The sequence below is a fragment of the Nannobrachium achirus genome (genome assembly GCF_963921795.1).
Source record: "Nannobrachium achirus genome assembly, chromosome: 11".
NCBI lineage: Eukaryota > Metazoa > Chordata > Actinopteri > Myctophiformes > Myctophidae > Nannobrachium > Nannobrachium achirus.
In genome coordinates this window covers 49,163,507-49,177,479 of record NC_137820.1, presented here as the reverse complement: position 1 = coordinate 49,177,479, position 13,973 = coordinate 49,163,507, and the positions used below count along the sequence as shown (strand labels likewise).

At 45.3% G+C, this 13,973-nt stretch overlaps 1 protein-coding gene across 1 annotated transcript in view; it reads right to left on the bottom strand.

The window, feature by feature from the left end:
• The window catches only part of cspg4 (chondroitin sulfate proteoglycan 4), a gene marked incomplete at both ends in the record, with an annotated part of 167,984 nt that overhangs the window by 97,384 nt on the left and 56,627 nt on the right, over positions 1–13,973 (bottom strand). Inside the window, 3 exons of the mRNA XM_080737137.1 lie at positions 10,360–10,427; positions 10,709–10,840; positions 11,280–11,492. Of these exons, the coding sequence (XP_080593263.1) occupies positions 10,360–10,427; positions 10,709–10,840; positions 11,280–11,492 (413 nt within the window). The remainder of the gene's footprint in view (positions 1–10,359; positions 10,428–10,708; positions 10,841–11,279; positions 11,493–13,973) is intronic.

Sequence of the window (13,973 nt, the reverse complement as noted above, 5' to 3'; positions counted from 1 at the left end):
GACGCTTCTGTTCAGATGTTGATCCAAAGCATCAGTTGGGGGGGGAATCCTTTGCACGTCCCTAGTTTTATGTGAGAATTGTGTCATTCGAACATGATCAACATCATTGCCCACTTTTTTCAGCCTTGGAGATGCTTGTGTTGGAGTGTCAGCGAGGGTTACAAATTCTTCCATGAGGCATGGCACTTTGCGCATCACCTTGTAGCAGGATCGCTTACCCTGCCATGGATTTGAATGACGATGTGCTGTCTGAGCCAGTGAATGCATGGATAGAGCCATGCCCTTGCATGTTGTCATGCCCAGGTTTGTGGTGATGGTATTCAAGGAGATCATTCTAGTAATCTTTCCAGCTTTGAAGGAGATCCAGATTTCCGCGGCCACATTCAGAGCCTGGATGTGATTTCTGTTGAGGAGGTTTCTGTTCAGGAGGAGTTAGTTGTGCCAATTGTGTATGACTTTTGTTATTGATGGTGGAGTACTGAAATTGGCAAAGGTTTCTGGCAAACATTGACAACAAGAAGGAGCTGTTAAGTAAGAAGGAGCTGTAATCATTCCTTTCAAGTAAGTTAACAGATTCACAGTTTTCAGATGACAAGGATGTCTACATTACTGCAGTTGATCAAGTCCACCACGTTGGAAACAGTCCACCAACAATGGATCAATGCAACCATGAGGAAGCTGACACTTGTGTCCTAGTAGGCCCTACATCTTCTCTATGCCCTCCAAACATCATCACTTGGGATGGTGCATACTGGAGACACAGATGTTGTTGTAGTGCTTCTGTGTAATTTTCATCATATCCAAGCTCTGAATGCGGCCATCTCTCCTAGGTCGTCCTCAGACGAGCCTTCCATCATCGCTTCCAGTCATCCCGGTTTTCCAAACATCCGGCCAGCTCGCTGGTGCTTTGCGCTCCTGCGTCTTTCTTGAGTACATCCACATATGTTATTGTGGGACGTCCTTGTGACCGGTGCCCATGTGTTGGTTCCCACAGCACCAGTTTACTGTCTGGCAGCTCTTGTTGTCTTTGGCAGTGTCCTGCAAGTCTCATTCTCCTGGCTGCTATTTTATCACTCACCCTTAATATTCCAGCATACAGATTCTTGTTGCTGACATGTGAACTCTTGCTGATGTTGAGCACTACACGTAACATTCTGGTGTAGCACCCGTCTAGAGACTTCTGCAGAGCAAGGTCCAGCATTCACTGCCATATAGGAGAACAGACTCTACCATCACATAGAAGAAGCTGAGTTTGGTTTGTCGGGGGAGGTTGGAGTTCCATACACTAGCCATGCCATTAAGGGCCCTCCATGCAAGTGCCTTCCTCACTTAAAGATCTTGCTCTGTAGAGTTGACCCATGAGCCCAGGTACTTGAAGTCCTTGACTCCCTTCAGAGCAGTGCCTCCTGTTGTTGTGAGAGGTGGATGTTCTGAGAGGATCTTATAGGTGATCACCTCAGTTTTCTTGGCATTGGTTGGAGAGTAGGCTGATGTCATCCGCGTAGTCTAGGTCTGTCAAGACTACTGCAGGGTGCCGTCTTGAGGCCAAGATCCTGCTCTTGTCCACTGATGGCCTTCCTGACCGCATAATCCAGGACTATGACAAAGAGGAAGGGGGCTAGGGTGTCTCCTTGCAGTACCCCAGCCAGGATGTCAAACTCCTCACTGTTGCCATCTGGGGTCACCACTTTGGCCCGTGTTCCTGCATACATGGTCTCTATTGCCCGGAGTAGGTTGGGAGGGACACCGTAGGCCTTCAGGATCTTCACCATGGTGCCTCTGTGTATTGAGTCAAAAGCCTTTTTGAAGTCAATAAAGCACAATACAGCCGTCAGGTTGTTCTTCTTCACCTCCTCGATCAGTCTTCTCAAGGCCAAGATATGGGCTACTGTGGTTCTCTCCTCTCGAAAGCTGTTTTGGTATTCCCTCAAGTGAGGGTCGATGGCATGCCGAATCCGGTTTAGTATCAGCTGTGGAAATCTGGATCTCCTTCAAAGCTGTAAAGACTACTAGAATGATCTCCTAGAATACCATCGCCACAAACCTGGGCATGACAACATGCAAGGGCATGGCTCTATCCATGCATTCACTGGCTCAGACAGCACATCGTCATTCAAATTCAAGGGTAAGTGATCCTGCTGCAAGGTGATGTGCAAAGTACCATCACTCATGTAGGAATCTGTAACCCTCGCCGACACTCCAACATAAGCATCTCCAAGGCTGAAAAAAGTGGTGACAAACTTTGTCTGTAGGCTGTACCCTGATGACTCAAACGAGGGCAATGATGTTGATTGTGTTTGAATGACACAATTCTCACAGAAAACTAGGGATGTGGAAAGAATTCCACCCCCACAACTGATGCTTTGGATCAACATCTGAACAGTCTTCCAAGCAAGTGCCTGGGCAACAGCACATATGTATGTATCTGCATATGTGTAGTAGTACTCTGTCAATCAAAACCTCCACCGGCTGTCAGTCTGTCAGTTGCCCCGATCCATGCCAAACATTGCACACACACTCCTTGGCTGCAAAACCACAACCTCCACCCCTCATTTCTCACATGGCCCTCTTCTAGTGCCACCATGAGGCTGATTCTTGCAAAACACATTTTTGGACACTGCTCCAACAGATTCTGCCCTAAAATCACACAAAGCGGTACACAGTATCTCTATAGTCATGTCATCAACATGGATCAGTCCCATTTCCCATATTCCCTCCTGATTGGCTACCTTTGCCTTCTAAAGTTTGTGTATGCGACATGACGGTCGCTTATCTCCCGATTAGGGAGTCTTACTGGTTCATTCAGATTCATGATGCCCGTCCACAGTCCCACTGATTATGGGATTAGTGGTCCCATTTGGACCACTCTGCCCCTTGCCAAGGATATATTAAAATGTGAAGTGCACTGTCTTGTAAAAGTGCTTGTATGCCAACCTGCACTCGGTGCAGTTACATGAAGGAAAAGTTGAAATGCACACATCTGTGAAAATGTAGGCCTACTTGTGAGAACTAGCTAGACCAGAGCAGACTGTATATAGGTGTTAGATTTATTTTGTCTTTGTTAGAATATTGTTCTAGTAGTTGTTAAAGTCAATGGCACTATATTGTGGTACAGGAAAACATTTAACCACATTGTTTTGTATGAGTGTAATAACCATATTATTGTCTCATTGTGTGAAATATCATAATATTCAAAACAAATATTTGACTCCAATTGATTCCCCACACAGTATTGACTTGATATAGCAATAAAAAATATATATTACACAGCAGTTGTGGGAAAACTAAGACACTGTTCAAAAAACACAATTCCGATTTTGTTCATTTTGGAAATAGGGCAAAAAATATATTTTTCTTCAATCTACTGTCTTGACACTCGAACCAAAATTGTTCTATAGACCATAATCTACAAATTGGAAGTGAAAAATAAACTTTAACACGAATTGACAATGAAAACTAAAAATTGCATGTACAAAGAACTCCACTAATAGACTTTAATTACTATACAGTAAAATAATACAAAAAATAAATATGCTTTAAGTAGCATGTGAGGGGTAAAACTAGTTTTTTTTTCATGATTCTGAATCCAATGCAAGCATTTGTTTTGCACGAAAAACATTCCTTGGGCTAAAAACGGCCCCCATAAAACTATGGTTTAGTGATGAGTCATCACTTTTCACAGTTTTGTGGGGGCCATGCTTCAGAAAGGAATGTTTTTCATGCAAAACAATTGCTTGCATTGGATTCAGAATCACGAAAAACCCCTAGTTTGACCTCTCACATGCTAAGCATATTTATTTTTTGTATTATCTTACTGTATAGTAAAGTCTATGAAAGCCAAACTTTAATTGGCTCCCAGAAGTTTCCTAAATCTGCAATGGCCCTATATAGCCAAAAAAAATCCATATGCCGTTCTAACTGTGTGCCAAATGTCATGCTTCTGACTATGCTCTGACTAAGTGGCGACAGACAAAATAGACAATAAACAACAACGACCTCTGGAATCACAAAATGCAATACAATCTCAGCAGGTACGTGCACACATACAGTAGAAATCAAAAGGGGCTTGAGCCCCGGCCCTTTTATCCGTCTGTAAAAAGTGCCCTCTCCAGACCATGAACGCAGTTTTTACAGCATTCATGAAAGAAACACAAATGCCTCCCTGAAGGCAGCATTCAAGAGAATTGTCTTGTCTAAACTCTCCTGAACTTGAATGCAGCATCTTATGTTGAAAGAATTGCCCTCTGTGTAGAAATCCAAGCTGTTACGACAGTATTGACTTGATTATGCTTAGTTCAGTGTGGTATCAAGCACCGGAAATAGCCGACCTCCAAGCAACGTGACGTGTTGTGAACTTGGAGGTCTGCTATTTTCGATATTTTCACCAAAAGGCCCTTCTAGAAATTTCAGCCCCTGCCTCTCTAACATTCTCTGCATGTCCCTGAATCTCAGAGTTGGAAGTAGAAAGGGTGTACAACAGTATTAATGCACAAAGTCTTGGTACTTGAGGACATCCCATCATTTTTAATACTGTTCCACTCCAGGCAGTGTCAGCATGCTGTGACCTCAAGGTCACTGGCTCGAACGCTTGGACCGGCTGGGAATATCTAACCAAGGGGAATGGATGACCCCGTGTGTCCCCCCTACCACTGAGCTTCTGTTGAGAAATCCTTGAACCAGGCACTTCTATGTCAACTTCTGCATTGGAACTCCTCAGAGAGCGATATGGGACAGAGCCGTGGGCGTACTGGGCAGCTCCCAGAAGATAGTGCGCAGGGACGTGCTGGCCATTGGGAAAAGCGGGACAACTCCCGAACGGCCGCTTCATTCCCGGCCGGCCATTAGGAAAAAAATAAAAATAAAATGTCGGCCTTCGTTCCATTTTGGGGGCTGGGCGGCCAACAAAGTAAATCGTCACTGTCGGACAGAAACCTCGTATCTCCAAGTTTCAAATGTGTAAATTTTTTCGCAAAGCAAAGCCCTGCTTCACCATACAAGGCTGTCGCACAAAAGCAGTGAAAACAGCAGATCTACAAGCACACAACGCCTCGCACCGCGAGGTGTTGTGTGCTTGTAGATCGGCTGTTTTCACTAGTTTAAATCATTTTTAAATGGTTTTGGACATACAAGGTTTCCACCCGACAACGACGAAATATAACTCATGTACAGCCCCAATGGCCAATCTTTGAGTAGCAGCACTATAGAGAGAGATCTCTGCACGCAATGAGGGCCTCTCCAACTCTTTTTCCCGGGCTGAATCAGGGGCCCAGCACGTCCCTGATAGTGCGTGTGACTGCAGCATTTCCTGCCTGTGTACTGTAACTTGCAGTAAGTAAGGATGTCCTTTGAACTGCATAAAATTGCATGTTGAAAAGGGTAACATGCCAGTTAGTGTCTAGAAACATGGGTGTAGACCATTCATCACTCGGCCATCTCAAACGGCCTCGTCCTCGATTCTACCGTAACCTCCAAGACCTCCAAGGCGTGAGGCAGGTAGTGCCGCGTGTGCTGCTCACAAACACTTTGACAGGGGATTGATTGAAGCCCGTACCTGAGAGAAAGAATTTCTACGTACGCAATAACAATAACGAAACCTTGAACCTTGGCCCTCCTGTTGGAGAAAACAGCCACTCTAGCCAGCGCTACATCACCAGTATTCTAACTGTGAACTGGAGCCCATCTGTATGTGATTGACACTGATGAGGTTAAACCAACATGGGGGAAGTGGGGGGGTGGGGTGGGTCCACGGGAGCCCTATGACCTTCTCCCTCCTCAGGATAATGCCTGGCCTTCTATTTGTGTACAAGAACTCCTTTGTGTATACAACCAGGGATAAATTGAGGTTTGTGTGTGGGCTGCATGCTGGCCTGTCTGACTGCCTGCTTGTGCCCGTCTGTCTGTATGCCTACTTGTCTGTCTCACTGCCTGCCAGATTGTCCATGTCAACTAGAAACCTTCCCATATTTAATGTTTTTCATAAATTAGTGACCTATGTTATAGTTATTTAGCCGTATTTTGGACATTTTTGCTATCATGACGTGCCCACAATAGAGACACCAGGTTAGAAGTGCTCATGTCTGTGGGTTTTAGAAATATTTGACCAATGAATAGTATTAGCAAGAGCTTGTGACTAAATAGTCTCAGTGCTACAAGGTCTTCTTTTGGAAAAACTGGTATGATTGTCTCTTGTTATAGCTGATGTGTTTGTTTTAGCGGGTGTTCTTTTTGTATGTATAGTGTTTTTATGTTGTTGTTTTTTTAATGGACCTACATAAATAAAGTTGATTGATTTGATTAAATTAATCAATTTCCTGAAAAGTGATTTTGGACATCGTACTGGTCTGTACAAGGTCTGTCTGTCTTCTCTGTTTGGAGCAGATCACAGGCTTGACAAACCAGGTCCATTACCTCAAAACTGGGTCGGAACCCACGTGTGGGTCACAGACACATTTTTATGGGTCTATACATTTTTTGTTTCCTACATTTTGTTTTTAAATTATTGTTATTTCAAAACATTTTGAAAACACATTCCCAAAAAATTTCACAAATAAGTAATTCATTTATAAATAAATAAAAATAAAAATAAAAGAAATTCCATAAATTAATAAACAAATGTCTAAAAAGTAGTGAAAATAGACGATCTGCAAGCTCACAACACGGCACAAGCAACGCGTTGTGAGCTTGTAGATCTGCTGTTTTCAATAGTTTGGGTTCCGGGCTAATCTCTCTTTTGGGTCTTGAGCTAAAAAGTTTGGGAATCACTGGACTCTCAGGAGCCTCAACTCCTGAATAACAAACAATACCCATAGCCCATAATCTCCTCAAGATTGTTGAGACAAAATGTGTTGACCAAAAGAAGAAAACAACAAAAAGTTACCAAAAAAATAGACATTTACCTTTGATTTGTTTTGGTCACAGATGGATAAATGTGTGAGCAGTCTCACACTGTGAATTGTGGGTAAGATCCTCTGCCAGGGGAGGATATGGCGTCTCAGAACAAGGGGCTTTTGATTATCTCTTCCTCTGCACGTTCGCATGGCAGTGAGAAGCGACGTCGGATCAGGGAGAGGATAACACATCAAACAGACGCGAACCACGTGTTCCACCGGGGAAATGCATTTTTCAGAAGTGAAGGGAAGGATGCTTATTTTGTCACTGGTGGCCTAGTGTTAGCGAAGATGTGAAGATATACACAGGGAGGCTTTCAGAGAAACACAAACACCGAGAGGAGAGGAGCGCTGTGGCTGCTCTTCTAAAAATCTCACACACCCGCTCGCTCACACTCACACACATACTGTATTGTACATCAAATGAGTGTGAGAGAGTGAGAGACAGATAGACACAGATCTGACAGGATGTCATCCAATCCCAGTAATGCGTGTACAGTACCGGCACCTAACCTGTGTGTGCCGGTGCACGCTGTGTGTGCGTGCTTGCGCGCATGCGTGTGTGTGTGTTTATGCGCACACGCGCGTATGTACAGTATATGTGGGGGGAGGGCGGACGGACACCATCAGTGTCTCCAGGAGAGAGAGAGACAGACAGACAGACAGACAGACAGACAGACAGACAGACAGACAGACAGACAGACAGACAGACAGACAGACAGACAGACAGACCGACCAGAGGGTGGAGGGTGGAGGGAGACAGGTTCTACTAAATCTAGTTTGTGCCATACTGTACCTCTGTGATAAATGAGATAGAGTTCACCTGAGGAGACTGCCTGATTCTACTGAGCTGTGTGGTCTTCAACTGCAACACCCAATACTGATAAAGGTTATTAAGGGTTCAGCTCCCATATGTAGAGCAATGGATAGTGCAAGGCATTAACGCTGGTTCAGGTTTCCATTCCTGTATTGCTTTTAGGAGAGCCCATGCATGGCACTGAGCCATGCTCAACTCTTAAATCATAAACCAACGTGTCTGTACCACTTGTAATTTGCTTTCATTTAGGATGTCCAATATGTTTTCTGTCCATTTTGTCTGTTGTATGCACGGTTTGCAGTTCTGCCTCACCGTAGTTGGCAGTCCTGAAATTGAACAGTTTTTCTTGTCATCCGGAACACAACCGCTGAGCGTAGAAAACGACAGTGTTGACACACACAAACACACACACACATGCACACACACGCGCACACACGTGCGTGCATTCTGTTGTCCATTAACTCATACAGAAAGAGCCATCCGGCACTTGTGTGTGAACATAATCATGTTCAGTGTGAACTGCCGACAATGCACCTTTTTACATGTTGAATCTATAATCTTGTATTGTAATACTAGACAGATACATGCTTATAGTATGCATCACAAACACTCATGGAAATCAAGAACACAGTAACCTCAGTGGAGGGATTTTACTGCACAGGATTTAATTTAAAATTATTACAGGAGTGCTGTATCGCCACGGTCAGGCATAAACCTTATATCTCCATATCAAATCTAAAAATTAAGGGTGCTCAGGTGGCGCAGTGGTAAAGTCCCTGCCCACCACCACCACCACAGTGGCTTTGTTGAACGTCTATGCGATTGCGAACACAATTGGCCCGTATTTGGGGGAGGGAGGCCGGACGGGGAGGGTGACATTGGCCATTACAGGCTGGGGCGACGCCTGTCAGCAGGGAGTAGGACAAAGCCCCTACCGGGAGGTAGGGGCTCCTCACTGGCAGGTGAGTCAGTAGGATACAACAGCAGTGGAAACACAGAAATGTGTGTAGGGAGGAATTAATTGGCATAATGACTACATTAGGGAAGAAAAAGGGGGTAAATAATTGTCTTCTCAACTTCTTTTTAAAGGTTGCGCAAAATCAGTGAAAATAGCTGATCTGATAAGGGTGTTTTTTTCCCCATTTCCTGAAAAGTAACAGTTATATTATGGCCATACAAGTTTTACTTACGCCTTACAGTGATGATATGAACCTTTGTATCTATTGGCTTGTTTATGTCTTATGAGAATGCTTATTAAGTGAAATCCTGGCACCGTTATAGTTGATTTGGCCATAACCTAAACAAACCTACAAAGAGCGAGACAGAAGGAGAAAAGGCTGTGTGCATTCTGTTCCACATTTATAAACATGCTTGATTTGTCTTGTTTGGACGCACACCAACTGTCACATCTCCATTCCTTCCCAAGCAGCAATGTGTCTAAACTCCAGGGTGAGCCAAGGGTCAAGCGGTCCACACCACCACAACTCTAACGCATACATTTTCCTCCCAAATAGGGACTTTATTCATCCTGGTTGCTGTCACTGTTGTGTCCATTGCGGCCTGCGTCCCGCCAGCCTACTGAACAAGGACTGTGCGTTGCAGATGCACTGAAGCCCAAATAAATAAAAAAAAAGCCCAAATCCATATTTATTTGGCTTGTTACCACAGCGACAACCACACACGATGACAGTGGTGCTACAATGGCGTGTGGGGATGCAGATCTGTCTCTCTTTAAGCATCGCAATTCCGAGAACAAACAGACTCGAAAGCGAGTCTCATCATCTCTCTCCATGATGTGAATAAACATCAGCTGGTATGTTGAGCATTATTGTCTTATAATTAATTCATTGAGGATCTCTAATGAAGACCCAGCGGAACTCACATACTGTACAGAGAGAGAACTGACATTCTCTCTCTCTCTCTCTCTCTCTCTCTCTCTCTCTCTCTCTCTCTCTCTCTCGCTTTCTATCTAAGTTTTTGAGTTGTGGAGGTGAGAGAACATGACAACCCAAACATCTGCTGTTTAGAGTCCCACACACGCACACGCACACGCACACACACACACACACACACACACACACACACACACACACACACACACACACACACACACACACGCACGCACACACACACACACACACACTTTAGTTCTCTATGTTATGGATATAGGAAATATTAGTCCACGTGCCAAAATACACATTATACTGTACTTTTTCCCCATTTACTACTATAATCTACTAGATTCTCCTCTCTCCATCCCTCTCCACCTCTCCTTTATCCATTTCATATCTTCTCTAATTCTGTGTGGGCTAGAGGTGGGTGGTAACAATTTGGGGATTATACAAAAACTGTCCGGTCCTCTCTAATCTGGGATAGCGGTATCACCGGTCAAAGCCACATACCATGAACTCAGATGTAATCAGAAGATTGACAGGCAGAGATATCCAATCATCTGTCTATGCGAGACTATACACTACTGCCCTATACTGCCATCACTGCCCCAACACTGCTCCCAATGCCCCTACTGCAGTGCCATTACCACCTCACTACTACCCATACTAACACACGCACACGCACACACAGGAATAGAAATGGTCCGTAAGCAACATGACACCAGTAGCTGGACTGCGAGAGCTTGGATGTCTGTCTGCACACTGCTGGCATCAGTGTTCCTACAGACAGATTCATCACAGGCGACCACATAGCGCTGAGGAGCATGAAGGCTGTGTGGAGCGAGGACACACCGCGAAGCACAACACATTCCACACTACATACAGGATGACTGACAGTCAATTCACCCTGGACTCCAGAATGCATCTTTTCACGCACGCGCACGTGCACACACACACACACACACACACACACACACACACATATGCACGCACAGACAACTGCTGAGCCGCCTCTGGACGACTGAATTTCCCCCATGGGATAATAAAGGTATCTATCTAACTATCTATCTATCTACCTACACAACTACAGTGTCCTTGGTTGGATACAGTACGTGCAGAGTAGGTGCCAAGTTTGAAAGGAATACCCATCAGCCAGGAGTATAACTGTGATTTATACCCAATGAGGGACGCCCCAGAGAGGGACCACGACCTGATCTCCTCTCCCCTCCCTGCATAGTGGCTCCCTGACAGAGGGAGAGAGGGAGGGAGGGAGGGAGAGAGAGTGAGTTTGTGGATGCTGTTGGTATGTTCTGTAAAGTGAGAGCGCATGTACAGGTATGCGGGTGTGTAAGTGAGTTGTCTCTGTGTATTGGTACCAGTCTGTGTGTGTGCACTCCTGTATCTATACTGTATTTCTGTGTGTGTATGTGAATTACATATACATTATACAGTATATGCAAGTGCCCACATGTGTGCATAATACGCATGTACAGTATGTCTGTGTCTGTGTGACATGTTCATGTGAATCGGTATGTTTGTGTATGTGTGTGTGTGTGTGTGTGTGTGTGTGTGTGTGTGTCTCTCTGCTTGTATTTGTGTGCACAGGTGGCTGTGTGCTAGTGCGTGTGTGTGCCAGCGTGTCAGTGCAGTGTCAGGACAGTGGCGGCTCTGTGAGGGACGTACCTGCGTGCACGTGGCCCAGGGACCAGAGGACCAGGGTGAGGGAGAGGAGGCAGAAGGCTGAACGCAGGGCTCTCATGTTTCCTCCACAAACTCTGCAAAGCGCTATAGACTCTCCATTCAGAGGGACCGACTCACTGAATGGACTCTCACAGAGACGTGGGACCTTGGCTTTCTGCTGCGGGGAGGATCCGTGGGCCGGGCCAGGGGGCAGGACTCGGGAGGGGAGAGGGTGGGACAGTGGGAGTGGAGGGTGGGACACTGGGAGGGGAGGGTGGGACTCCCCCCCCCCCCCCCCCCTCAAAAAATAACTAAAATCAGTTAGTTCTGCTTCTCCTTGGCTTGTACTTACTCACACATCCATGTTTGGCCCCAGTGCATACATAAGGGAACACACGTAGACGTCTGTGAATTTGAGTGCACAGACATAAATGTGCTAACGTAAGCAAAAACACATGTGCGCATATGCGTGTCGCGCATTTGTGCACGGACGCACGCTCACACACACACACACACACACACACACACACACACACACACACACACACACACACACACACACACACACACACACACACACACACACAGAGCTGCAGCAGCAGCGTGTGTCCCTGGTGAGAGAAAGTTTACAAACTCTTCTCCAATTTCATCTCCACCACACGTCTACAACCACCACCTCTTTCACTCGTTCCCTCCCTCTCTTTTATCCCTCTGTTTCTCCTTTCCAACCCTCCTCTCTTCCCATTCTTTTCCTCCTGCACTGCCTCTCTCTCCCTCCAAGCCTCCCTCCCTATCTCTCTCTCTCTCTCTCTCTCTCTCTCTCTCTCTCTCTCTCTCTCTCTCTCTCTCTCTCTCTCTCTCTCTCACCCTGCTTCTACAGTATACACACACCCACACACACATTCTTGCTCTGTCACTAGCATACTTTTTAGGCCTCCGCCCGCGACAGCCGTGGCCAAAGGCATCGGGTTGTCCGTCCGTCCGTCCGTCCGTCCGTCCGTCCCGTTCTCGTGAACGTGATATTATCTCAGGAATGCCTTGAGGGAATTTGATTATGCTGCATATGGCACAAACATTCACACGGACTCGAGGATGAACTGATTGGGTGGTCCAAAAGGTCAAGGTCACGGATATGACCGCACAAAAGATGTTCATAAAATGCCATCAACTTCACTATGGTATTAAGAATGAGTCAGAACAAACACAGATGTAACTGCAACTCATTGGTAGAGGCGAGTTGTAGTTTTTCTTTGTCATCATCTGTTCTCACTCTCCCTCTCTGCTCTATGTCTGCCGTCCTATCATCCACTTTCTCAACCTCTGTCCTTAATGTTCCCCTTTGACACATCTCTCCTCCATCTCTCTCTCTCTCATTCTCTCTCACTTTTCCCTTCCATCTCTCTCTCCTCTCCTTGATTCTCCAGCTATTAGTTCTCCTTTGTCTATAAATTGAAGTCTTCTGAGGAGACTGGAAAGCTGCTTTCTGAACAACAACAACAAACAAAAAAAACCCTCTTCATTCGAATTAAAAGACAGATCAGGTCAGGTCAGTTCCATTCTCTCCCCGTTTCATCTCCCCAGACTGGCCCTGATCAATGTCTTCTGTTCAACACAACCTGATGCTGCTGCTAATTAAGTGTGGAGGCTGTGCAGTGTTGTTGGGGTGGTAATAGTACATGTAGCTGGTGTTGAGGCAGGATGTACTGATCTCTTCATCCGTATTCAGAGGAGACCAGACATTGACAGGCAGCAAGAGGCAGAGTGGAAAAAAGTTTCACTGCGGTGAAGTTTTTACCAAGTCCACCCAGAGGGTGAGTTGACCTTATGGAGAGGAGGAGGAGGAGGGCTGGTTGAGACTGACATCACAAATATTAAATAACAGATCATAGGGACACGTTGAAACATAATGTCATAGGGATTAAAGGAGAATTCCGTGCTAAATCGCTTTCTCACCTTTTTTGTCGCTATTTTGTCGCCAAAAAGCTGGTCCAAGTGTTTTTATCAGGTTCCTGGTCAACAGACAGCTCGACTTCTTAGTCATCACCTACGTCATAGGGTGCGTTCGGAAAAGCGCACCACGCGCATCGGGAGCGCACTCACATTAGTTTGTATTGGCCAGTGCGCTCAGTGCTTCTCCCTCATTTGCATTTTCTTGTTTTTGGACACCCAGAGCACTATAAGAGAGTAGTGACATGCATCAAACTTACTGACGTCGGCAGTGGTGGAAAAAGTACTCACATTTTTTACTCAAGTAAAAGTATCAATACAGCAGTAGAAATACTAAATAAAAGTCCGGAATTCAAAATGTACTTGAGTAAAAGTATGAAAGTATTGGCATCAAACTATACTTAAAGCTTTGTAGTGCTGAACAGTCCAGTGGCACTGTTGGCTTCTCTGAGTACCTTGATGTTGACAAGTTAATTAAGAGTCTTACTATACTTAATCTTCCTGTTGTTTATCTTTGTAAGGTGGTATATACCCTGAACAAACAGCACAGAGGAGCATTAAGGTCACATGTCATCATGAGCCGTTGTCTGCCTCAGGCGCTCACAAAATACCAAAGCTGATGTGAGTGATGTCACATCTTGTTTGATAGAGGGATAATTAAAACATGATTTGTACACAGAATTGTAGGCCTATGCGTCTCTATGCGCTCCGTGTCAACACTTGCTTTGCATGGGATGCAAATGTTTAACA